General features: G+C 40.1%; 1 protein-coding gene across 3 annotated transcripts; it reads left to right on the top strand.

Moving 5' to 3' along the window:
- The first annotated feature begins 1726 nt into the window (after nt 1-1726).
- On the top strand, nt 1727-26506 carry UBE2D1 (ubiquitin conjugating enzyme E2 D1). 3 transcript variants are annotated; one of them, XM_081192462.1, is made up of 7 exons: nt 1727-2011; nt 17926-17989; nt 18081-18112; nt 20213-20290; nt 21304-21409; nt 21737-21830; nt 23684-26506. In XM_081192462.1, exons 1-7 carry the CDS (start codon nt 1934-1936, stop codon nt 23727-23729), a joined length of 498 nt encoding a protein of 165 aa, XP_081048588.1. In that variant the 5' UTR covers nt 1727-1933; the 3' UTR covers nt 23730-26506. The 3 variants fall into 3 exon arrangements, with proteins under 3 accessions (XP_081048588.1, XP_081048590.1, XP_081048589.1); XM_081192463.1 differs by having other exon boundaries at nt 1739-1957; XM_081192464.1 differs by lacking the exon at nt 17926-17989 and having other exon boundaries at nt 1735-1957.
- The last annotated feature ends 681 nt before the right edge of the window (nt 26507-27187 follow it).

A 27187-nucleotide genomic window follows, 5' to 3' on the forward strand; every position in this document is an offset into this window, starting at 1 on the left:
CCTCCTGCTTAGCCTCGGTGTTGCTCTTGCAGAGTTGGTCCCAGGTCCACCTACACCCTACCAGTCTTGAGGGGCACCTGCTGCCACTGATCCTCGAAACCTTTAAGAAGTTGAGAGGAGCGATGATCCCAACAGGCGTAGGTTGTTCTCCTGAAAGGCAAACATGTTGGAATTTCCTTTCAGGTGGGGCTCTCCTGGAGATGTCTGAGAACTTCCGCAATCAAAACAGATGGGCTACCACTTTGAGCTACAGCCCCTTCCCTTAATTTTTCCTCTTTTTCACCTTTTTCATCAAGAAGGTCCTCTGCTGCTGACAGGTTTCCATGCTTTACTTACAACAGGGATGGGGGCCTTTGATGCACATGTTTTATTTTATTGATTTAGATTTCTTACCCACAATTTACCATAAGGTATATAAAAGTGTAAAAAAAAGAAGAAAATCAATTCCAGATCCCTGACCTGCCTGTGCCTTTAAGATGCAACATCAGAAACACTTGCCTGGGAGTAAGCCTTATTGAATTCAGTGCTGCTTCCACATACACATGTATAGAATATTGGGCTGCAATCCTAAAAAATACTTAGTTGTTAGTATACCCAGCTTATATGGAAAAGTAGATCTACTATTATGTAACTGGTGAGGATGGGCTGAACAACCCCAACTTTCACACACATGCAGCAAAAAGAAAAATAAAGAAAATCAGTAGAATAGCCTATGCAGTCTTCCAATACCAGTTGTGTAGCGTGCCGGATAGTGGTATCTATGGTTTCACTGTTGTGGTGAACTAATGGCAATTTGCATATATTCAGAATGAAATCTCATATTTATTATTTTGTCTTCACAACATGTTCCAAGTAGCCCTGCTACGTCTTTCTTGTAAAAGATTCTGCTTTACAGATACATGGCACACAGAAATTCCATAGCAGACTTCCTCAGCCTTGTGTCTTCCAGATTTTTGGATTACTACTCCCATCATCCCTCACCAACAAGCTATGCTGGCTGGTGCTGATGAGTTATCAAGTCCAAAACGTTTGGATAGTACCAGGATGGGAAAGGCTGCTTAATGGAGATGTTGATTGTCTGTCTGCCATGCAGCTATTTAAAGGTACAGAAAGTCTAGCAGGAAAAATAAGTAAATATTGCTTTCAGAGATTCAAGGGTGCAATTTCAGAACCCATAGGTGCATTTCCACTCACTGTACTGCTTGCTTCAAGACAGCTGAGTTACTTACACAGCGTCAAACAAACTATATTCTAAGCCAACATCAACTTTTAAATAAAAGTATCACACAGCTCTCTTTGTCTCTGAGGCCTCTGTCTTTTTAGACCAAAAGAATTGTGCCTTGCTCTTTTCCAGTTGCTGGTTTCTCTCATGAAGCACAACAAAATTCAGGCCCCATCTAATGGCTTCCACCGTGTTTCCCTGCTGACCTACCTCTTCTCGGAATACTGTATATGCAATAATTACTTATGGAGCTTCAAATCATATTTTGCGGAGGAGGGATGCCTATGGTGCCATGTAGCAGCAAGTCATGCTCTTAACCTTTAATGTCATCCTCCCCCCTATCCCCAACCCAGTATTTTGCCGCGTGGGGGGCTGCTCCCGACCAATTCCGGGTCCTGCCGTCATCACCCACCTCCCCGGAGCAGACCCGCGGGGGTCGCAGCAGCCGCCGGGGCGCCACTGGAACTACACGCCCCAGAATGCAGCGCGGGGGCGTCAGGAGGCGGTGGGCGGGGCGTGGAAGTCTATTAGTAGAAGCGGAAACAAAAGACCCTTCGATTGGGAGCGGAGAGGCACCTCGGCCTCGGCCTTAACACGCCCCGTGAGAGCCCGGCCCCCTCCTGGAGCAGCCAACGCCGTCGCCGCCTCCTCCTCTCTCTTCCCCCCTCTCGCAGCTTCCCCAGACCGGCCCGCCCGCATCCCCGGCTCCCCATGGCGCTGAAACGGATACAGAAGGTGAGAGCACCCGAGTGGGCCGGGCTGGGCTGCTCGCCGTCCGTTGGGAACTGGGTGAGCTTCGAGCCGCCCGGGCCTCGGGGGGTTAGTAATAGACAGGCGAGGAGCGCGCTTTGGGGCTGAGGGGATGCGCAGGTCTCGCGAGGGGCCGGAGGAGTGATGGCTGAGGGGGGGATGTGGGCCTATATGGAGGGGCTTAAGGGCGGGGGGGGGGGCTCGGTTGAGACCACCCTCCGCCCCCCTTTTTATATATAGAAGATGGCATGTACATTTTCACGGACACCTTCAGGGAAGCCGTAAGGGCCCCGTCTTGTTTCTGCAATGGTTTAGCAAGCGCTTGGGGGCCACTGAAAAATCCTTCGTTAAGCTGACAGGCCGCCCCCCCCCCAAATAGGCAAGCCTTATATATTCGCGTTTGTACCAATACAATGGTATAGCAGCTTTTTTTCCTGGACTGTACCACTTTGGATGGGAGGGGTACAGCGTGTGCTTATTTTATTACCCACCCTCCGCACACAACACGCACGCATCACATCAGAACAGGAAGACAAGGGTTATCGTATCTAGTTAGGCCATCGAAATGGTTTAGCATCCAGGATTGCTCTTTGCATTTGCGTTTATGCTATAGTCATAATCAGCCGCCTTGTGCCACCAGTTAGTGGAAAGGTGAGATATAAATTCAACAAATAATAATAAATCCCCAGGAGAGCATTTGCACATACAGAGGCTCCTGACCCAGCAGCAATCTGAAGTAATGTAGCCCAGGAACAAGAAGTAAGGTCTTAGTGAATTGTCTTATTCCAGTCTGCCAAGTGTGGAAACGGGTGCAAAAGAATGCTTGGGGAAATGCATACTGAGATGTCATTACGTTGCTCCACAGGCATGGGATAGATTTTTGTGTGTGTGGCTGGGATAGTGTGAGAAGTTCATTCTGCAGCTTCTCCCCACACCATGGTCAGCATTTGGGAAATTGGGCCAATGCTGGCAAGGGGAGTTCAGTGTGAGCTCTTCCAGCCATGTTCTGGACTTCTTCCATTACAAAGCAGGAATAAGTATTAATGCAGTAGTTAGTATGCAGCTAGAACAGTATGATATTTAAACCTAACTAGTTCACATTCAAGCCAATTGTCCTGGAAGGTTTGGAGGACTCACACCAGTGAGGAAACTAGATAAGAACTCATTTGTCTCCAAAACAAGAAGCTCCAGATTTTCCCCAAACATAGCTAAGTTCAGTGCCACCTAGTGAGTAGACCATATAATGACACAATCCACACATTAATTAAAAATGTGTTAAGCGGGTGGGCTCCTGCTCTACCATTTAGCTTGTAGGTTTGTTGAAACGCTAATTCTTAGTAGCAGTTGGGCGTGTACATGGATACCGTGCTGGCAATGCTTTCTGGTTGATGTAATGAGGGCAGAGAGAGACTTGTGGCTTGGGATAACAGGATGTAACTTTGTGTATTCCCCTAAAATGGATGGGGACAGATGACAGTTCCCATCATCCTGACCATTGGCCATACTGGCTGGGACTGATGAGAGTTGGGAGTCTAACATAATCCGGAGGGCCACAGGTTGCTCCATCTCTGCCCCCAAATATTAGGGGTCTAGAACCTGCCTCACTGAAAGAGCATTCTGTGGTCCATTTGCTTTGAAATGTCCCTGTGTTCTACCTGTGGGCTGATTTCCCATTGCTGCTATTGCCATTTATGGAGAGAGGATTTCTTGTTTCTAACTTGTTTTCCACATGAATTATATGCTTCAGTACTTGCTAATAGTCTAAAAAAAGAAAGGGATATTCAAATGTTGTCCTCGTCAAGTGAATGTTAACAGTGAAAAGCTAGGGAAGGTGAAGGACTGAGAAATTGAAGGTTTGCCAAAAAGGAGGCAAGCTCTATAGATGTTACAGCTATCAGCAATTGGTGTCACTTAACACAGTTTCTTTGTGAATGTAGATAAGGGGGAGCTACTTAACACCATTTCTGAAATTATGTTCAACCTCCAAGAAGAATTGACATCTCTGACTCATTGTCTACCCAAGGTGATGTCTCATTGCAACAGACGCAGTCAGTTGACTTTTGGGAGATTCTCTTTGACAGGAGATCTAGGACAGGAAAAAGTACTTTGTCATACATTGCATAGCTAATTTATGGAATTCACTGCCATAAGATGTGCTGATGACCACCAACTTAGATAGCTGTCAAAAGAGATTAGAGACAAACGTATGGCTATCAATGGCACCTAGTTATGAAGGCTATATGCTGTTTCTAGGATCAGATGTAATAGGCCTCTGGATAAGAGTTGCTGGGGAACAACAGTGCAAGAGGCCTTTTGCCCTGTTTGTGGGCATCCTACAGGCTTCTAGCTGGCCACTGTGGGAAACAGGATAGGGCTTGGCTTGATCCAGCAGGGCTGTTCTTACAACTCTTCAGCTTTACTTTGTTGTTCTGGGAGCAGCTTACTGCTTAGGGCATTTTACAAATGTGCCAAGGCTGCAATCCTAACTACATTTACTTGGAAGTAAGCCCCACTGAAATCAGGACTCGCTTCAAAGGCACTTTGGGTATAGGAAATATTCCCTTGCAGATGTTCTTAATGCATAGAGCAGGAGTTCCCAAACTGTGGTCTGCAGACGAGCTTCATTCAGGTGGTCTGCAGCATGTCTGTAAAAATACAATTTAAACTTGCACAACAATATCTAACACAATGCACTACAATTGCTATGATAGGCAGGAAAAAAATTAAGTGGTCCACCAAGACCTTTAACAATTTTCAAGTAGTCCATGGGAGAAAAGTTTTGAACCACTGGCATAGAGAGTGAAATAGGTATTTTTAATTCAGTTGCACATTTTAACAAGGGATGAGCAGAACTACCTGGTTCTGCTCAACCACAACTTAAGAGTAAATTTTGGATGCTGGTATGATTTCTGCAGTTCACCTATATTGAGGGGTGCTGTGTCTACTAGTCTCATTGCCTTTCAGACTCTCCCTTAAGAGATTAGCCAAGGTAAATACCAACCAACACTGGATTGAGGGGCATCCATTATGTGTGTCAAGCACAGATGGAGCAGCTCTTATTCCAAGGCATCTGATCAACAAAGGAATAGTATTTTCACCCTGTGCTGGATTTGAAATGTTCATGACGAGGGAGGCAAACACTACCCTTTGCTTCCCTGTATTCTGGAATGAGCCTGGATAGTTTTAGTCAGTATCATAAGATTATTCATGATTGGTCTGTAGTATTCTCTTCTGTTGTATTCTCAGCACTTTTCCTATCTTGGTCAGCTGAACTTTAGGACCTGAGACAGAAGTCTTTGTCATTGTAAAATACTTTCTCTTGTTACACTTCTGATAGATTTGTATTTGACCAATAACTGATGACACTTGATCAGTCAGACTTCAACCCTACTACCCGGTCAGTGACAAGAAGCAAACTATATGTGGCTGGAACTCTCCATTATAATTTCAGTGATAGGCTATGGCTGTCATTTTTTACACAACCTCAGGGTAAGTCTAATTGCGACTTACTTCTGAGTACTATGCATAGGAATGTGCTGCAAGACTATCTTAGCTACCCAAGCCTTTAATTAAAAGCAATATTTTTTTACTATAATATAAAGGGTTTTGTAAAATAGTATGCTGCATTTTGATATTTGACATGTTTTTATTGTAATGCTGGTTGTAAATAGCCCTGAGGCCTTTTCATAGTGGAAAAGTAGAGTAGGAATCTTACAAGCATGTATTTAAATGGATTTGTATTAAAAGTTGCATCTTTTAAGCTGCTTCGCTGTTGGCCCTATGCCTTTTACACTATTAAGCTAGATTACAGGGTTTGGTTAATGTATTGGTTCTTAAACTGTGGTCTGGGAAGTGTGAGTAGTTCCTTGTGCTTCTTTAGTTGTCCTTGAAAATACCAGAATAGAGTAAGATTTTGGAAGCTTTCTTTGAAATGGCCTCTCTGCTGAAGAGGCAACTCTTTTAAATTAATATATATTTAAAGTTCAATTTCCGTTTTGAATATGCATCACCCACATTCTTTGGTAAGCATCTATTCCTGCTCATCCTCTTGTCCCTCTGTTTTTCTATTTGTATTCTTCTTTGGGGTGGGTGCCTATCAGTTTTTGCCTACGTTGCTCTCTAAGGCACCGTGTGTGCTAATAGCATAGTCAAAATAATAATGAATACAGTTGTAGCTTAAGAGAAGGTTGCTTTTTGAGTAGTGCAGGTACCTGAAGAGGAAGCTTCAGCAAAACTACCATTGTGTGCCTTGCTTGCCCCCCAATTGCATGCAGAACTTCACTGCATTGTGTGACCAGAAATATAGTAGTTAAGTTTCACTTTGAAAGCTTTTCAGTTATCTCCCCATGACATAGCTAGAAGGTAAGAAAATGTGATGGTCTGTGAAGAACAAGCATATTCTGAATGGTGTTCTTCAGTACAGTACAGCAAAGGAACCACCCGCTAGCTTCTTTAGTGCTGAAATAAACAAGATGGATAATATAAAAATCTTGCACAGTCTGCAGCTTGAATGACAAATGGCGGGGCAAATCATTTCTGTTCACTCTGTTGCTTGTAAGACCATGGCAGCTACTGCTGTGTCAGCAATGTTAAATAAATAAGTGTCCTGCTAAAGCAGGGAGGGAGATGACTGGAATAGATAGTGGATGACATCATCAGGACCAAAAATGGGCCCCTTTCTGCCTCTCATCAGCCAGCATCCCCAGTGGTGAGGGAGCTGCTGCAGCACTTCTCCTTTATTCACCATGGTGTAAGGTGAGAAGTCCCATGTTGCAGATCTTCTTTTTTGAGGTCTGGCCCACTTTCAGAAGGACTGACTATGGCATGGGCAGGTTGTTGCAGGGTAAGCTTCTCACCTGTGGACCAGGACCAGACATTTACCTAAGCAGTAGAGGGGAAGGTTCAGTGATTCACTGGCTCCAGGTAACAGAAGAACCTACTCTGAAAACCCTGTTGCTAAGCGTCATCTTGACTTCCATTCTTTTCTCACCCCCCAAAGCCCTCCTAAACAGGCAGGGCAAGTGACTGCAAGCCAGACTCCCAAGTGATAAAATACTAATGAGGAATGCAGTAAATCTGGCTGTAAAAGAGCAGTGATTTAGACAAAGGTTGTAAAATGGGGGGGGGGGGGAGAGAGACATTTGGAGAGCTATTGTCGATGCAGCTGCCCTTCAGGGTTACGGAATTTTACACTTTCCGGGACAGAATCTTACAAGGCAACACAAGGATCCCTACTAATTGTAGATGACGTTATGCAGTAAGGCTGACATGCTGCTATCATAAATGGCAAATGCGGCTTGTGTTCAGCCTCCAATGGTTAACTATGGTTATGTTCTAGAGCTGGAAGTAATATAATAATTAGCGCACTTCACCCTCCACCCAGCTGTCAGCTGGTGCTTGAGAAGCTTTGCAAAACAAAATACACTCGGTACCCTCTGCGCCCACATAAACTAATAACAAATTAAAACACACTTTTACAAGGGATGGGAAGGGGAGCTATACCAAAGAGTAATTTGACAGTGAATCCCTAAAAGCATGTGGGGAATGATTTATATCTGAAGGTACGTTCCACGTTAAGGTGCCTGTCAACTTAAAATGAAGTGGTAGGATTTCTGAAAGTGGGATGTGTCTCAGCACAGCCATAAGGATAAGGGTTCAGGAGGGGTTGGAATATCTGCTTGATAACCAAAAAAGCAGGCTTATGTTCTCTATCTGCTGCCTTAAAGGCAGCCATCATAAGGAATTTGTGGTAAGTTTAATAGAAATACATTTGTCATTACCAGTGCTTTCTATCTTCCATGAAGCCTTTCCCTATCTGATGAGGAATGCCAATGTGAAAGGTATAGAACCTCTTCTGCACTGCAGAGGATACCAGAACCATGTTTTAGGGTGCACTGTCAGAAAGGCATTGGCCAAGCCAGTTGGCCTCACCATCAAATTGTACATGCAGAAAGTTCCTTTTTAACAAGAGGTTTAAGAGAAACTGAGCACTGTGGTTATCAAAGTATGGGCCACATTTGCAAGGGCAGCGTACGATAAGCAAACATGTAAGTTGTGTGAAGTATATAGCCAAACAAAATTACTTTGAATGATTGCATCAAGTCAGAATAATACTTGGGTTTCTAAATAAAGCACATGGCTTTTAAAAACAAGGTGGTTGGAAAAAATGTATAGATTCATGTTAAGTCTGGATTGAAGTGTTTAACAAGCACATAATCTAATAGTTCCAAATTCTATCTTGTGAAATTACGGGAACCAAGTTAAATAATGACTTACACTAGTGTTGGTTGTAAATATTTTTAAGAAGGGAAGAGATGTAGCAGGGAGATGTAGCCAGTTGAGATGTCACGGACAGTGTATTGGATTTGGACTGAGGAGAGCCAGGTTCAAATCTTTGTTCAGCTGTTCACTAAGCAGCCTTAGGCAAGCCACTGTGTCTTGGTCTAACAAGGTGGTGGTGAGGGTAAAATTAGATAACTATTTATATACTCTCCTGGGTTCCTTGGAGGAACAGTGACATACAATTTTAAAGTATAACTGTGGCTCCTCGAAGGTCTCACTGTTAAAGAGATGTCCATTCACAATTTGTTTTTACGTTCTATGGGGAAACATTTGTAGAATTCTGGTGTAACAAAACTGCCAAATAAACAGCTCCTAGTCATGGAGACTAAACTGAAAAACATAATGCTAAAATATTAAAGGATCTCATAATCAGAGGGTAAGAAAGGACAACTCAAAAAGTTCAAATATCGAGAAGTTTTTCAAGCCATGGTAAAAAAATATATGCTGGAAGTGAACAATTTTGAGTAATATGTAAAACAGCTGAACATGACTAACAAGTGCGGTTTGGCATCTGCTTCATTTTAAAAAAACTCAATGCATATTATGGTTATTCACCAAACCTCTGCAGATTAGCAGCTACCCTCTGGCACTTGTTACTGAAAATGTCTATGCAACTCTGCTCAACATGTTCCATCTCAGAGTTATAAAAACAATTAATCTAGGAGGAGTTCTGTATTTTAAAAATAGCTGGGGGCATTATAGAGTACATGGAGCTCAAGTCCTTGCTGAGATTAATATTTCTACTAATGTACACGTCTTAACGTGAAGTGCCTGCTGAGAGGTAAAGCTGCAAAGTTATGCTGAACGTTAATCTTTCATATTGTGTTTTGTGTGAGATTGCATTATAGTAAGTTTTTATGTTTAATGAGTATTGTCAGAATACTTTCAAAAATTGTATTATAGGTTTCTATCTCAGATAGCCCTGTATGAGGTCCTTTTCCAGAAATAGGTTTTCTGTCATAAAAGCACAGCTTTAATACTAATTTGATCCACCTAGTGATATATGGTGTATTCAGGAAAGTCATTATTTAGAAGAGTGAGCTAATATGTGAGAGAAGGTGTGCTGATAATTTGAAAGGACCCTGTGCAACTGGCAGCTGGTGACTGACTTGATGAGGAAATGAAGTAGACTTGTCAGCAAATGAATGCACTAGATAGAGCAGGGTATTATAATCAGCATGATGGCCTACCGAGGTTGGACTCCCAACTCCCATCAGCCTCTGCAAGCATGGCCACGAGTCAGGAATGATAGGACTTGTTGTGACTATAAATTGGAAGCTCCTGTGTGGAACCAATGCAGACCGAAAGCAGCACAGCTTGCATTTGGCACCAAATTTAAACAATGCCCAATGGAAGTCAAGCTTACAAAGGAACAATCAAGAGTGCAGTTTTAAACTCTCAGTTGGTGCTTTCCAGTTGTGGCTTTTACTTTGCCCATGCCAGATGCCATACGACATCCAGATTGGGAGGCCTAGCAAGGCTAATGCCCTCTAACTTAATGTGCTTCTGGCAGTTGTATTCTAGACTGGTTTCTCCTTCCTGTGTAACATAGGTAAAGAGTGCGTGAAACCAGGATCTTGGATTTAGACCAGCTAGCTTAATTGATTTTAGAGTGCAGGTCTTCATGGAAGCCTACTGCTTGCCCAGTTAAATAAACTATTACTGATGTTGCTATTGCAGAGTCTTGAGGGCCAAAGATGATTTGATGTTAAATACATGAATACATTGAACAAGTATGTGTTTTCCTATGACAACATCCCTAGGGGCCCCAATCACAATCAGAACTGCAGGGATTACTGGTTTAACTACACACATACTGTGATTTGATTGAAAAATCTCTTGCCTGCCCAAGATCCTGTTAGCCATGGAAGTAATGCTTTCCACTGCCACCAATGGTAGCTTTCCTCCTGAAGTTAATAGCAGCTTAAGGGGCATGTCAGAGGGGAGCATTGAACCCTGTCTCTGCATGCCCCAGTCCTGCTTCCCCCCTGCTTGTGGTTGTTGTTAAAATATAAACTACACATTAAATACACCAAAATACACTGGAAAAGTGTGTGAAAAGGGTACATCCCATGGATTCCATGCATCATTCTTACACATGGATGAATTGTTCATGCCGATTAATAACAACATTAAGCTTTTCTATAACATCCCTCAAGTAGTCAAAGCACTTTGCTTTGACTAATATTTTCCATAGTTCTGTATCTGGTCAGAGAGGAAGGTGTAGTTTGTTCACGAGTGTCCAGCGGCTGGGAATTTGATGTGTTGAATCTACATTGGAGGTTTGGGGGAGTGGCAAGGAAAATGGTTTAAAAGGAAGGAACTATAACATTATTGAAGCAGAATCTGTCTTAACAATTTGCAGCCCGGCAGTACCATGTATGTTCTCAGTCCCATCTCCCTACCTCGGGTACACTGGAAGTATTTTTGTGGTGTAAATTGAAAAAGCACTGTTGTGTTTTCTCAACTGTACTGAAGTGCCAAGTTGTTCAGTAAACCTCTGGGAACTTCGGAGAGGTTATTAGGGTGCTAATTTTAAACTGCAGGCTCTATTTGTGGTTGGCAACTCAGTGAATCATTCACACAGCTCATCTGCAGAACCACTGTCTAGGACTCGGTGGGCAGTACACATCCACATTTCTATTACAAATTCTCTTGTTGAAAATGCTACAGCAGAGAAGATGCTTTGGCCATAAGGAGCTATTTCCTTTCTGCTGGAATTAATTTGCTCATAGCTCAAATTTTACTCAGAAATACTTCTTTAAAAATTTCATTCTAGCTACTCTTATCAGGATTATGGGGGAATATTTTAATCCATGAAATATTTCTGGAAAGTATATTTGCAAATAATTATTCATGCTGGAAGTCACTTATTGTAGAGAAATGCATTTGATTCTTAGGTGTGAAATAGTCCTGATTTTCTTTCTTAGGACCCACCACTGGGTATGTCATTTGTAACACAAAATCCCATCCTTATGACACAAAACCAGCACAAAACTTTGGCATAGGTTTTGAGGTTTGCAGATAACACAGATGATGACATAAGAAGAACCCAGCTTGATACGGCCAAAGGCCCATCTAGACAATTATCCCTTTCTCATGGTTGCCAGTCAGATGCCTATGGGAAGCCCTTAAGCAGCACCTAAGTGCAGGATCACTCTCCCTGCTTGTGATTCCCAACAACTGGCATTCAGAGGCATTCTGTACAACATGGAGATTGATAGCCTCATCCTCCATGAATTTGTCTAATTCTCTTTTAAAGCCATCCAAGGTGATGTCCATTACTTCAGCTTGTAGGAGCAAAATAGCCATTACTTGTTTTGAGGGCACTGCAGAGAGGGCTCCTTGCTTGTGTCAGACAGACCGACTCCAGTGTCAGATAAGAGGATTCTGAGCAGGAATTATAGCTAACCCAGGCACAAGTAGCAGCACTAACATGGTGACAAAACAAACACCACTGCTGTCATTTTTATCAAAAGTGTGTGCATGGGGAGATAGAAACTGAAGCCCTTGGTGATGAGAATTCAGCTAAAAGTGTTACACCATTTCCTCCAAAGAAAGCATCCAGTTTGGATTCAAATGTGGGTCAAGAAGACAGCTGTAGTATGGACAAGGGAGCAAAGAAGTGATAGGTATAGACCTAGACCAATTTTTAAATACTGTTTTTCATATTGTGAGTGGTTAGAAGCAGGCAAGGACCAGAACACACTCATATTTTTGCAAGAATGATCCTACTCATGATAAGTCATCTAAATCAGCTGCTGTGTCATCCTTTTAAAAAAACAGACTCTCAAGCATTATGAAAATAGACAAACTCATCCTCCGTCTGTTAAAGCATAAGAAGATCCCACCAGTGCTCTTCTATGAAAGTATATAACAAAATTACCTGGTGATTCGTTAAGCAGAGAACATCTTTTCAATGTGGCTTATTTCTTCATTGTGAACCACTCAATGGCTTTGAAAGCATAACTGAAACAGGAGTCATGATAAAGAAAAATAAACAAATATCACTTTGCAGCTTTAGGCCACAATTTCCCAGTGAATCCCCAGGTGATCTTGTTAAGTTCCAGGATACTGTATTAGTGCTGATCTCAGTTCATTGGTTTGATTATAAGGTTGAATCCAAAGTTAGTTGTGCTTAGATGCCAAGGCAGGTTTCAACAATTTAAACATCTTACAGTCGCAAAAATAGGGTGGGTTCCAACAATATACATCTGAGGAGTCAAAGGACAGGGGAAAGAGGTGTGTCTTCAGCATTTGCAGAAAGCTTTATACTGGAGTTGTCAGATGCACCTCAGTGGAGAGGGAGGCATATGATCTAGTCCTAGACAATGCTTCTGAGGGGGCTTGAACTACGAAGAGGCCTTCTTCTGCTGATCTTAACACCAGAGAGCATCTGTAGGGAAGGAGGTGGTCTTTCCTCCATTTAGGACCTAAGCGATTTAGGGCTTTAAACAATAATGTGACCACCTTAAATTTGGCCCAGAAACAAACTGGCAGCCAACACAGCTGTTTTAAAACAGGGGTTATGTGATACCTAAATCTGGTTGCTGCATTTTGGGCCAATTGAAGTTTCTGAATGTTCTTCAAGGACGGCCACATAGAGAGTGCATTACAGTAGTTCAGTCCGGAAGATACCTGAGCATGGAGTACAGTAAGCAAGTCATTCCTCTCTGAAAGGAGCCGTGGCTGGCGATCTGGTTGGAGTTCAAAAAAAGCACTCCTAGCCATCAAGACTACCTGAGCATCCATTGGCAGTGTTGAATTCAGGAGTATTTGCGATGCTGCACTCCAGGGGAGGAGTGCAGGCCTGGCCAGAATAGGCTGTCTCGCCACCTCCCGGACGTGAGAACTTGGGACACACAACACTTCGGTCTTCTCAGGATTCCACTTCAGTTTATTGTCCCATATACAGCTTATCAACCACCTCTCCCGCTTCAGATGGAACACAGAGACAGAGCTGAGCGTCACCTGCATATTGTTGGCACTTCATTCAAAATCTGATGACAACTCCCAGCAACTTTGCCTAGATGTAGCATGGGTGACACAAGACAGCTCTCATCATACAAAACCGTCTTCCGTGGCTACAATCTGGAAAGGTTCCTGGGGCAACTTTGCAGGGTGCTTAATAATAATAATAATAATAATAATAATAATAATAATAATAATAAATTTTATTTATACCCCGCCCTCCCCAGCCGAAGCCGGGCTCAGGGCGGCTAACAACAATCAAGGGACAAGGTGGCTCAGATTTTTGGATAGTTTTGAGTGCCATAGTTAGAGCACGTCTAATCAAGGCATCCAGAGCCTTGTCTCTTCCATTTGTACTGGATCAGCTTGGATTATTGCAGCCTGAGGATCTGAGCAAGCTGCTTGAAGAAGTGCAGCTAACCGCCTGCCCCCTTGAGCCTTGCCTGCCTTGGCTAACCATAGAGAGCTGATTGGGTGGGTCTTAGGGAGTGATGAATGATTCCCTGGAAAAGGGGAAGTACCATCTGGCCTTAAGGAGGGAACATGACAACCCCCCCCCCCAGAGGAAAAGACAAATACAGAACATAAAACCTATAAAACGATTAAAAGAGGGTGAACCTTTGCCCTCAACATATCCTAAAGATGCAATCCAAAGAGGGGGGAAAGTGCTTTGGTATCACCCCTTCAGGGCAGCCTGCACCAGCACCAGTGCAAGGTGTGATGGTTTGGTGGTGCCCTGAGCAGCTGCAGGCACTCAGGCAGGTGGTAGAAAGCCTCAACAAGGCCTTATCCTCCCAGAACAATAGCCTCTTGCCTCTTGGAACCAGCTGCTTCTGTAGGGAGCCTGCTGGCAGACTCTGTGCCTCTTCCTAACTCTGCTAGCTGCCTCCTTTCCGCTCGCATCTCTAAGCTCATGAAACATCACAGGAGCTATTTCCTTGAATAGGCATTTTGATTCTCAAAATCCATTACTTTCCCTCATGACAAATTGTTCATGCCCATCGGCTACTCAAAAATAAATGGTTAATTTCGATGTACAAATCAGTCCTCGGCTGAAAGGCGCTTCTGAGTGTATATTAACTGTTAAGCTCAATGCAGAAAAAAATTATGAGCTTATTCAGGTTTCAATTAGAATTGGCCAGTTGCCTTTGTATATAGTCTTGTTTTCAAGTTCGTGTACCATTATGAATGAGCACTACTTTTCTATAATTCTAAAAAGGAGCAATTTCTCCTAGCAGTGTATCAGTCAAAATTTACATCTTCGCTGTTTAGCATTACATTTTCCCACAATCTGTGTGGTATCCTACTCAGAGGAGGACCATTGAAATCAATGGTTTATGCACAACTAAAGTCTACGAGCCTACTTTAAGTAGAACTTAGTAGGATACCACCTTTTGTCTGTTAGGCTAAAAAATAGTTTTGTTGTTACTTGGTGCAAGCTTTATGTACCTGCGCTTCTGAAAAGGGTCACAACAAAAATGTTTAACAAGCCCTTTTTCCAAATTTACTGTTTGTAATGTTAAATGGAAAATGATACGATCCATCAGTTTTTATTTATCGTCTCTGAACTCACCTTGATGCAAACTAGTTTCCTCTTTGCTATGTCCCAATATGGCAGCAGCTGGGAATTATTTTTTTAATTAACAGAACCCATTTAAAGAGCTGTACTGCCAGTAGTTAAAGCCTTTCTTGCCTGAAAGGCAGTGCTAAATTTGGAACCAAAAGTCATGACTAGAGTTTAGAAGATGAGCATAATTTGTAACAAACAGCATCAAGACTGAGTTTCAGGCAGTTCTATATTTACAAAAGATAACAGCGCTGTCATCGCCAGCAACATTAGTGAATAGTTATTTAAACTATTTTAAAGGTTTCCCAACCCCCTAATTCTCCCTTCCTCCCCTTCTAGTCAGCTTCAGTTCAAAAGGCAGTACATATGCTATCACAAGGCACATTCAGCAATTACAGTGAACGAAAGTTAAGTATTTCTGTTGATTTAAACTAGAGACTATCATTGGAATAAAAGAAAATAAAGTACTCAAGCTTTGGCTATATCATACCCAGTTTGTAAAAGCTTCCCTATTTGGTCACCTGGGAATGATGCTTAATTACCATAGGTGAGCAAGACATGTATAAGCCTGACAAAATTTGCCCTTCTCTCAAACTTATTTAAATTATTTTGAAGAATCCTCTTTTTCCAAATGGCAGCCAGAAAAACATCAGTTTGCCCTTCTCCAAACAATCTTGGGAAAACTATTGGCTCTGTTATCTGAATATAGTAGCTGGCGTGCTACTCTCACATAATAATTTCCTTGACCTTCAGAAAAGAGCTCTCACCTATCTACTTGCAACTAATTTTATTCAGAGAAACGAGTTGCATGCCAGTCCAGTGAGGTCATTCAAGTATACACTTGTCCGAATAAACCAATGGCAAAATCTTTTGGAAGTGCAGTTCCCTTTTTAATCTAAGTGGCTCAGGTTTCACTGAGAGGGGAGAACAAGTTATATGTGCAAAGCCAGATATTACCAGTTCGAGAGAGGATCCACAAGTGTCAGATTTCCAAGCACCATGAGTCATGAACATTGAAGCCAGCAAGCTCTTAAACAAAGCAGCAGTACTCGAGGCAGAGGAAGACATCTTTACAGTTTCCAGCTTCAGATGAAACCAAACATCCCTAAAATTGTTCACTTCTCTAAAAACTTACTGTACTTGGTTGAAGCCCAGAAACATCTCAATTATTCAGGGGTGGCAAGATTCTTTTTACCTGCTGGTGCTCAATACCTGTGCAAGCAATGCTACAAAAAGCTCCCACTCCTATGAGGTTCTCTGCTGCAAATCCTGCATGTTCCACATTATACCATTAGTTATTCAGCAGAGTCCCATGTGAGTCCTACATATGCCAGTGAGGCCAATGCAAACAGTACCAGGATACTGAGTTACCACTCCCATCCATGCCTTCTATATGCTCTGCTCAAATGAATATTCCCAGAAAAAATGTTCATGTGAATAATCCTGAACTGTGATTTTTCCCTCAAGCATAGCTGGAAATCTATTTTGTACCAATAAGGATGAACCCCTGGATGGCATGGTGTTATGTTTGCTCACCTTCCTGCTGCTCATCAACCGCTGGTTGGTGAACCACATATCCAAACCAACTATATTTTGCATGCCACCAGTAACTCATTAAACTTACGTTTGCAGTGGGTGAGCAAAATGTCCAGAACAGTATTCTGGAGAATTGAAGTCAGCTGCAACATCCCTATGAATGGCACCTTCAAAAATGATGTGCAGAGAATTCAGCTAATTGAAAATTGCCCATCTAAGTGATCAGCAAGTAACACTGAGAACTTAAAAACCTAAAGTGATGAGGCTAAATGTACTCAAGAAACTGCCTCTTCCCTATATTCCACTGAGAACACAAAAACCTGATTGGTGCTCTTTTGAATATCTATGAGGGCAGACATTTGCCAATGGCCCTAACTAGGTTAGGGTGAGGAATCTTTCAATCCAAACACTGAATTCCTTGTGGAAGCAAAAGTCAGCAGAGCAGTTAATTTGACTCTTGTAGCAAAAACTGGAGGTTTCTGCAGATGCGCACACATGCAAGCAAGCAAGCAAGCAAACACACACACACACACACACACACACCAAACTTCTTTATCTAGGCTAGCAAGATGCAGTTAAAGGACATACTCCAACCAGGGAAAAGTACCTGTGGGTGCAATGGAGGGCCAGAGAGAGATGTGGCCTGAGGAGTGGGTGTGTGCTCAGATATAAGTGCCTGGAGTTTGCATTTGGCCTCTGGGCCTGAGGTTCCCCATGTTTGTGCTAGACCAGGGCTCATCAGTGTGGTGGCCTCCAGATGTTGCTAGACAGCAACTGCCATCATCATTGATCATGGTGCCTGGTGCTGATGGTAGTTAGAAGGGCACCCACATTAGACCTCAACAGACATGGTTAGTGAGGAGAGAGCTGCACCACAGTGTTTCAAGCTTCATTTCGTAAATCGTAATCAAGCGGAAGTTTGAAAGGGGGAATTCATATTGTGGAAAAGAAATGGAGGTTATTGTTTGGGCTTTGGAATGGAATGATACATTACACACAGAGAAGGAACCCCCAGAACAGCACATGGAGGAAGGAGAGAAGTGATCATTCTGTCTCGCATTCGGCACCATTTATTGCAAGCCATTCTGGGAATCTTTTGGCTGAATAGCAGAATAAAAATGCTTTAATAACGATGCATTGTGCGTTCCTGTTTGCAAGTCACAGACTAGATCAAGCTACAATATTGTGGTCAACTTGAGTTTCAAGTCCACTTACCAATGTCCTACATCAGATTTTTCCCGTTTGAGAACTAAAATATTGTGGAATGCATACTTTCTTGTTGAATAACATGTTAATGGAAATGAAGTGTAAATTATATGCAGTAAAGTATGGTGATCAGCTGCCTAATTTAATTGTAGTGCTTAATGCTGAATTGGTTGTTATTGTATTTGGAAAACTCTGTCTTCATTGAAATTTTTCTTTCCTTTTTGTTGTAAATTGTGGGAGCACTTGATCAAACCTAAAGAGGATCCACATTTGGATAATTAATCTTGGGTTTGTTTAAGTAACATTGCAAATGTTTTCATGTTTCCTGTAGGAGCTAAGTGATCTGCAACGTGACCCACCTGCACACTGTTCAGCAGGACCTGTTGGAGATGACTGTAAGATCTTTATAGTTGATGGCAAGATACTTTTGCCTATTTTGTTATGCTTAAGCACTTAATAAGGTGAATAATATTTTGTGTTTTTCAGTGTTCCATTGGCAAGCAACAATTATGGGACCTGTAAGTATGCAATTTATACATAACTTATCTTCTGATTCCTCTTCTGTAATAAGCTTTAATGGATTTTTGTATTCTAGACAATAGATGTCAATGTTTTCTAGATCGTAGAATCATATGTGAGGAGGAAATAGACTCTGATTATTTGTGGACCAGAGATGTACTTTATACACAACGAGAGAGACACTATCACACTTTATACACGTTGGCCAAAATAGGGAATTAAAAAATAAACTCCAGAGCTGGGCTGGAGATTAAGCCATTCAAGAACTCTGAGCCAAGGTACTGTTTGCTTTTAAAGCCTGAGTCATGTTTTTATATAAGAGATAAGTCCAAAGACTGTAATAAATAGGACCAACAGATGGGATTGCAGAGACCAGTGGTAGTGGAGAGCTATGTGAAATAACAAGTGAGCTAACAAAGATGGGTTCAAGGACCACTCGTGTTTTTATTTGTGATCAATCTACTACTAGGTTTATATCCAGCTGTGGCAGAGTCATCCCTATTTCAGAATTCCCTAATTCACATTCCTGTACTATGAAGTCATACATTGTTTTATGTAAATGTACTACTTTCCCAGTCCAGCAGCTGCCTTCAGACAAGTGTTATTTTAGTAAATCATAAGGCATGCAGAAATTATGCATAAAAATGAATTTATAAAATCAGACTGATGAAAGGTTATTTTAGTTATGGAATACATATAACCACATATTATAGATTTTATTTCTATTGCTGAGCAAGAAACAGCTCTGTTATTTCTCAACACTGAAAAGCTTTTGATAAAATTGAAAGGTCTTTCCTATTTCAAACTTTTGAACACCTTCTGTTTGGGAGAAATATCTATGACATGAGTGCAAGTTATATACAGAAATCTGAAAGCAAAAGTCTATATAAATGAGACTGCTTCAAAAATACTCAGTTTTTCACACAGAGCTAGAAATGATTATCCTCTAGCCCCACTCGTATTTGTATTGACAACAGAGCCATTTGCAATCAAAATGCATATAAGACAATTAGGGGGGTAAAAATTAATGAGCAGGATACAGAATAGAGTTGGTACATAATCACATAGTATCATAACATTGGTTATATTTTAATAGCAAGGCTTATAATTATGGCTTATAGAAATAATTAATTTGCCCTTTCTATATTCCTTTGTAGCAAGAAGTACAGTATATTTCTAATCATTATAACCTTTCTCTTTCAAGTTTCAGCTTTGTTACAGTTCATTTTGATTAAGCTTGCATTTTATTGTATTATCTTCAACAAAAATAGTGTTGATATCATGATAGGTCAAATATGAACAAATAGAGCCATATCTGGATAGGAATTACATAGGCATGTTTTCAAAACCTAATTTGCTAATTAATATATACTTTCTGGTATATGCCTTCATAATAAAATGGGCTGTTATTCCTATTTGCTTTTAAAAACCTCAAGTTAAAAAGATGCATATAGTCAGAAATTTGTGTGTGGTCTAAGGTGTGCAGAGAAGGAAGTGGCCTAAAAAGAATATACTGAGGAGTTGTTTTTTTAAGTGATACACTTGTTTCTCTATGGTTAAAAGTGATATGGCCATTGAGTTCATCACACACACACACACACACACACACACACACACACACACACTTCAGTAATTTGAGCTGCATCCCCCTGATCAAAAGGAAGTGGGGAAAGATACTTTAAATCTGCCCCTCAAAGGTGCATCACATTGTGGTATTCTCCAGTTTCTATGTGTTCAATGCTCTGCCTTTTGAACTTCTTTAACTTGTTTTTCTCAGACAGGGGGGGATTTCTGCAGAATATACTTTGAAACCTCTTCTGGGTTATGCTTCTATACACACTAGATCTGAGCCTGCAAACACTTTCTTAAAAAAAAAAAAATTAGCAGAATTTGCAAAAATTCCATGATGACCTAATACTACATTTTAGGTTTTGCATCATGCCCTGCATGGTGTGGGTTCCTGTAACATAGAGTGTGGCGGCCACAGATTATGTCTGTTGATGAAGAGGAGGACTAAGGCTTTGAACTTGGGCAAAGTGTACTAGGGAGACACTGGTGAAGAATGAAAGCATTACCCTGTTAATTTGCTTGCTTTCCAGCCTGATAGTGCATATCAAGGGGGAGTCTTTTTTCTCACAGTACATTTTCCAACAGACTACCCATTCAAACCACCAAAGGTAATCTTTTAAATGTGATATGTGCTTTTCAGAATTAAGTGTAATGTGCAAATATAAATGAAAATTAAATGTAGCATGCGCTTTTTAGAATAGGGCTTGACATCTGTTTTGATGTATTCGTTGTTTTGAGGCTAAATACATTGGAAGGATCAGTATAGAATAGCATAGATAACTTATTGAAGCAAGAGAGAATTAAAGAGGGCCTAGCCGAGAGCCTTGTGAAACTCTTAAAGTTAGTTATTTATTCCAGGAACTCTTTCCACACACAGCTTATTGCCAATGGAAGGTAAAATAACCATGATGTAGGAAATTCTGTGAAGTGTACAAAGCACACACTTGGTTTTTGAGGAATACCGATCTAGCCTATTGTTCTGTTAAAACACATTTCTAACTATGCTCGTGATTTTACTATTTTATTTTACTTTGGATGTAAATCACTTCGGGGCTTTTTTAGTTGGAAGTGATGTATAAATTTAATAAACCTATTGGTCTCTGCGCAGAGCTTCTCTGACATTATTGACCTTGGTACGTTTCCAACAAACCCCATTTTCCTCAAACGCATTTTTTAAAACTATTGGTCTGTAACTCCTTTAATAAGCAAATTGCTTTAATGCATCTTTGCGCTATCCCATTGCTAATCTTAATTTTTGATAGTCTTAACTTTGCTAGAATTGCATATATAAAGTTAAAATAGGAATTACTGCTTAAATCTGCTTAAGTGGTCGTATGTTTTCTGTGGAGCTTACATTTAGGTGCTGCTAGATGAATTGGATCGTCATGTTCTACATAGCCCATAAGGCACTTTTTATATCATCTTACCCAGGGAACAGCTATAACTAATACTCCTTGTGCATTCGTAACAGATTGTGTAACAGAACGTATCACTACTTGTTATCAAGCCAAGGTATTCGGCTTTTAGAGATGTCAGATGGAGAAGTAAAATAAAGAGTAAGAAAAGGACAGTGTGTGTGATTAGAACTCTGTAAAAATATGTAACCATTCTTCTGTTGCAGATTGCATTCACAACAAAAATATACCATCCAAACATAAATAGTAATGGGAGTATTTGTCTTGATATCCTGAGGTCACAGTGGTCACCTGCTCTGACTGTATCTAAAGGTAACTATTCGGAGAAATACTATGCCCAATTTAACGCCACCATCCTGGTTTCTGATTATGATTTATAGCTGAAAAATGCATCTAGTTTAAAGGAAGGCATTATCTAGAGAGAGGTGTTTGATCTTCAAAGTTTTCCACAGGATCTTATACCCAGATGCGTTGGCTGTGTGACTGTGTACATCATCTACTAATTTGGAAGACATATCAATAAAGTTTGAAAATCTGCATTACTATAAAGGATAAAAACTTTGCATTTACCTCTTGTCCTTTACTATCACATTCATGTCATAAACACTCTTTAACTGATCTTTTTTCTTTTTAATATAGTTCTTTTGTCCATATGCTCTTTACTTTGTGATCCTAATCCAGATGACCCTTTAGTACCAGATATTGCACAAATCTACAAGTCAGACAAGGAAAAGTAAGTATGGATATATTTTTTTAAAAATCTGAATCAGTTGGTTTTTATATTCTTAGCCCCTCACCTCACTTACGATTTGACTACTGTGATAGGGTGATACGCAACAGAGGAGCTGCATTGATTTCAGCGGGTGTACTCTTGAATAGGACTCACGTTGGATATCACCCATAAGGTTTTTTTAACATAAAAATGGATTTTTTAAAAAGCTTACAAACAATTGTACTACTTCAGAATGTTTACAGCGTTCCATTTTGACATCTTGCATACTTGGGCCACTAAGGACAGAAGTAGAAAATTTTAAATTTGCATTCCTCAGTTTGAAGTAGCAGTTATCGTTTGTAGAATTATTTAACTTGTATACCATGTCAGCCTTGTTCCTTCCTTTTTTCTGATGTATTACTTATCCTAAAGTTCACTGATCTGCCAGATTGGCTTTAATGTGTGAGCCAATTTCTAGATAACAAACTGCTTTGCAAAGTTCTGGACACCCACCTTTGTGTCCCTACAAATGTTTGGAAGAGAACCTCGTTGAACTTTTCGGGGTGTCATCAAACTGACCTTGTGTTCAGTCATATCATCTTTAGTCTGTGGTTCAGCATACTTCCCTTGCTTTGAGCTAGACTTTAAGCTAATTTAGACTAGCTAAGAGGTTCACTGTCTTTACCTGTGTGGCATCCTAGTTTGTGAGCAGATTGAGATGGTTGTTATTGTAGGTGCTTGTTTGACTGGCTGTAAGAATCATACTCAGCCTAATGAAGGTAACTAGGCTAATTCGTTTACACGTTTGATTCAGGATGATGGCAACAATCCTGCCACGTGTTAGATAATATTTGTTGTAATTCAGTTTGTAAACTTCTGTCTCTTAAATTGTAAGATTGAGAAAGGGGGAAAGATGTTGAGGTGTAGCAATATGAAGGCATTGTAAAGGTTACAGATTGCTACTCCAAAGTCTGTACTTCGGAATTATCCCTTGTTGTAATCTCTGTGCACCCCTGTCTGTATCTTGCATAGGGATGCTGCCCATTATCAGGTTACTGTCCATCAGTTACAATTCATGTCTTGTAGTCAACTAAATCCAACTCAGAGTAGACCCAATGAAATTAATAAATCTAAATTAGTCATGCCTATTAAATTCCACTATCAATGGATAACATCCCACATCACCATGTTCAGCCCGTGACTTTATCTGTGCACAGCTTTTCAGCTGAGCTAGCAAACTCTCTATTCGGCTTGTATCCTAAGCTCTGACGAACCAGGAAGGATGCAAATGTACACACTGATTGTGTGCAGACAGCCATGATATTATACAATGGAAGCAATAGGTGTGCATCATGGGGTTCTCTTGCCTTGGAAAATCATTAATTATTAGCTGCATTTCCAAATCACCCTTCCTTCCAAAGGCTTCAGAATGATATAATAATAATATTATTATTATATTATATTAAGACTTCAGAATGAAATAATAATAATATTAAAACACAAAATAGAAAATAATAAATAAGACATAACAGTAACCAACACACTTTGAAATACTGTATCTATAAAATGCAGAATCATTAAAATGCACCAAAACCATCTGCTACTCTTAGGTGTTAACATTAAGACTTTGCATCCTCCATGGACTGTTTTGCTTTCTGCTCAGCACCTGCTCTTTTCCCCAAGTGTGAGCATGGGTGCTTGCTACTTATCACTGCTCAAGTTGTCCAAGTGTGTTTTGAATCTATACTTTGTTTTCTAAGCAAACATAAGTAACATATAACCAAATAAGATTGTTAAATAACCCCTTGAATAAATTTGTTGGCAACACTGTGAATCCTAAGCTTGTGTGTTTTCACTTTTATTTTCTTTTACAGATACAACAGACATGCAAGAGAATGGACACAGAAATATGCAATGTAAACTTTGAAGACTTTTTCATATATACCAGAGTACTGTAAATTCTAGGGTTTTTTCAAAATTAGAAGTAAATGGAGCACAGTTTACTGTTTCAGTGTACCATGAAGCCCTTTTTGATTTTCACCCATTATAAGTGTGTTTCTGGAACAAGGAAATAACTACGAAAATTAACCTGAAGACTGTGATGAGAGTATTTATCCTTTTTGTATGCTTTGCAAAAGACATTTATTATGTTTTTTAAAGATACGTGGACATCTCTGTCTCCAGCCTACAAGATCCATAATGCAGTTGTAGAGCAACCAAATTATTTTTGCTGAAAAACTAGGTGTTACATAAAAGATATTCTGTGTGTCTTTGAGATGTCAGTCCTGTAAGTCTGTGTTTGAATTTCATTCTTTGTTAGTTCATTGTATAATTTGTATTTTTTTACTGTATAGACTATATTTTATTTACCATGCAAGTCAACTCACTTTAGACTTTCTGCACAGTATTGAAAAAAAAATACAACTGCGATTAAATGAGTGAACTATTCCTCCCCAGAGGAATGCTCTATAAACTGATAAACTTCTTAAAACAAACTTTGCACTCTAATTCTCAGTATACTGATTATGGAGAAACACTTGGTTTTGATTCTGTTGCATACTTAATTTTATTGCAATGTGAACTAATTGCACTACTCTGTAGAAAGAAATGTAACTAATTTTGTTCTATTCACAGCTGACTTTTTTATCCCATAAGGGCAGTATAATCTCTGACCTTTTAACAAAATTGACTTGAAGCTTTTCCATATAAATAAAATGTGTTTTTTACTACTTGTCTTGGCTGTTCTTTAACTCTTGCACATCCTTTACATGTGCTTGCTCTGAAAAGATCAAGTTATTGTTAAATGTGTGAATTGCTATTGGGAGGAATTGGCCTGTGTGTTTGAAATTGCTGTGAACTGATATTATGGTAGCTGTTGCATAACTTTACATGCAAATTCATTGTGTTGTGTATATGATCTAAGTTCTTGGATCTTGTACCCACTACAAAAACTTCTCTCTGATCTCCAAATCTTGCTTAAATTGATAATAACTAATGTTGAAATGTCACTGATGCTTCTTCTCTCCCTCACGTGTATAACGATATATTGATGTTATACTTCCACACACTAAGCTGATGCCTCTAAACCATTATATGTATACTTCACCTTGCATGTAAGGAGAAAAACAGCCTTAGGGACTTTACAAATAAGAGTGCTTTAATTTTTTAAAAAGTATGTTGCTTCTGAGGTAGTAAATGCTTATTGAATGCATTTATTTTGTGGCTGTAGCAATTCTAACTAAACACAACTTACTTGACTAGGAGGTTTTGCCACCATTTGACCCCTTTCAGAGAAGGGAATAGAGTCCTAGTGTTTGGCTACACCAAGGAACAATTAAACAAAAAGCTCACAACTGGAATAGGTAGAAATGTGACAAGCATCCCAGTGACTATTTTTTGTATTACTGGACTTAAATAAAAAAAAAAAAACCTGTGCAGCATTTAAATCTTGAAACTCTTGGATAGTTCTGACAGCCTAGGAAATAAGTCTCTACTTATCGTAATGGTCCTCTAGGCTTCAGTTGTTTACCTCAATCTGTACAATCGTAAGATGGAAGCTTTCTGAAATAAGCACTGAAAAAAATTCATTGCATTATGTAAGTGACTTTGCTTGCTGTGAAAAAAAAAAATTCTACAAATAGCCAATAAGTGTTTCAATTTAGTATATGATTGCTTCAATGTACTTGAAAAAGGGGATGCCATAGCTTGAAAAGCAAAACTATTCACCACATTTTGACATGAATACTAAAAAATTACCCCTTGGTAAAATATTCTGATGGAGTGATTTCCCAAACTTTTTTGCCCCTATCTGTCTTAGATGTTTATGATAGGCTTGTCCCGGATTAAATAATTTATAGTCCTTTAATCCCTTACAATAAACTCTTGTGTAATTTGGTAGTTTGATTTGCATGCCTGTTAAGTGAAAGAACATTTAATCTTCTGCTTTGCTAAAATTATATGGAGGCTGGTTTGAAACTGTTTAGATGTTACTATGCTTTGAAGTATGCATCATACAAAAAGGAATTTACTTACCATAATGCAAAGTCTTCAGGCTGAGCAAAAGGTGCAGATCAGCAAGCCTCTTATTCTTGCTTCATAAGAGTTATTTGTGAACAAATGTGTTGAGCCCACACTTGTCTCTCTTTTCAGTGACATTTAAAACTGAAGTTCAGAGACTTATTTTACATACTGTCAGGCCAATCGTAGCGCCTTTAAGAAGACAAGAACTCCATTCTCTTGGCTTTCTTTAAACCACAGCTTCTGAGGGTGTTAAGCATTCCCTCTTAAGTATTTTTGTATTTCCTGGTAAATGTTCTTTTGCTGTTTAAATGATCCATTGTGAAGGTTCCTTCCCCATCCCGCTCCTTGTATCAAACATTTGCTCAGTCCTGGTGCTTCCATTATGGTGGCATAAATGTTGTCTGTGCTTCAGTCCCCTCCACCAAATACCAGTTTATACTGTACAATGCCTTAGCGAGGGCACTAACTGAGCCATCTCATTCTCTGTATATTCCTCACTTGGCACTATTGGCATGACTAAAGCAAAGGATCTCTGTATCACTGAAATTCTTGAAGTGTAATCTTTAGTCATTCTAGTTGTTAAATAAGGCGTACTTTCTAGCTACTTCTGATGTGGTATTTTTTCTGCCTAAAGATGTCAGCTGAGGCTTGAATGAAAATAAAGATTTGATTTGAAATCTGAGTGTGTCGAGTTTTATTCTTATCTTCACCCTTTTGAGTGAGAAAAGGAGTGGTAGCACTTTAAACTTGCAAGTGACAGTTGTCTGGTGGAGGGTAGGCGTGGTTTTGCTATCCAAGCTGTTAGAGGAGGCTCCGAGTTCTTTTGGAGCCATGTACTAGAGTGCTGGCAAAACAAAACATTACTGAAAGTGCCAGGTTCTAAATATGTAAGATGTGACTCAATAGCTGTGTTGAACTCTCTTGTATTCCCATGGTTCTTTCCTTAAGTGTATAGCTTGTTCTCACAGACGCAAACCAGGACATAGCTGTCAACATTGCCCTTTTAAAAAGGGAAATTCCCTTATTCTGAATAGGATTCTTCGCAAGAAAAGGGAAAAGTTGACAGCTATGAACCAGGAGCGTGTCACCTAAGGCGGTAACAGCTTAATATATTGGATGCAGTTATCTTAAAGTAATGAAGACTTCCTGTTACATGCTTGTGGAATTGGGATTAAAGCCTTTCCTACTATATAAGAACACTACTAGTTTAATGTGAAAGTGCACGTGTAGGCAGCATTAATAATGCTGTTATGCAAATCTATGGTGCAGCCATATTTGGAGTACTGTGCCCAGTTCTGGTCGCCTCAGCTCAAAAAGGATATTGTAGAGTTGGAAAAAATTAGAAAAGGGCAACCAAA

This window comes from Podarcis bocagei (assembly GCF_964188305.1).
Source record: "Podarcis bocagei genome assembly, chromosome: 4".
NCBI classification, from domain to species: Eukaryota; Metazoa; Chordata; class Lepidosauria; order Squamata; family Lacertidae; genus Podarcis; species Podarcis bocagei.

Bases quoted from the DNA above. Each gene is read 5' to 3' on its own strand.
- UBE2D1 (XM_081192462.1), top strand. From the start codon at position 1,934: ATGGCGCTGAAACGGATACAGAAGGTGAGAGCACCCGAGTGGGCCGGG. The intron at 17,990-18,080 runs GTAAGATCTTTA...TGTGTTTTTCAG, and splicing joins AGGACCTGTTGGAGATGACT to TGTTCCATTGGCAAGCAACA. The intron at 21,410-21,736 runs GTAACTATTCGG...TTTTTAATATAG, and splicing joins TGCTCTGACTGTATCTAAAG to TTCTTTTGTCCATATGCTCT.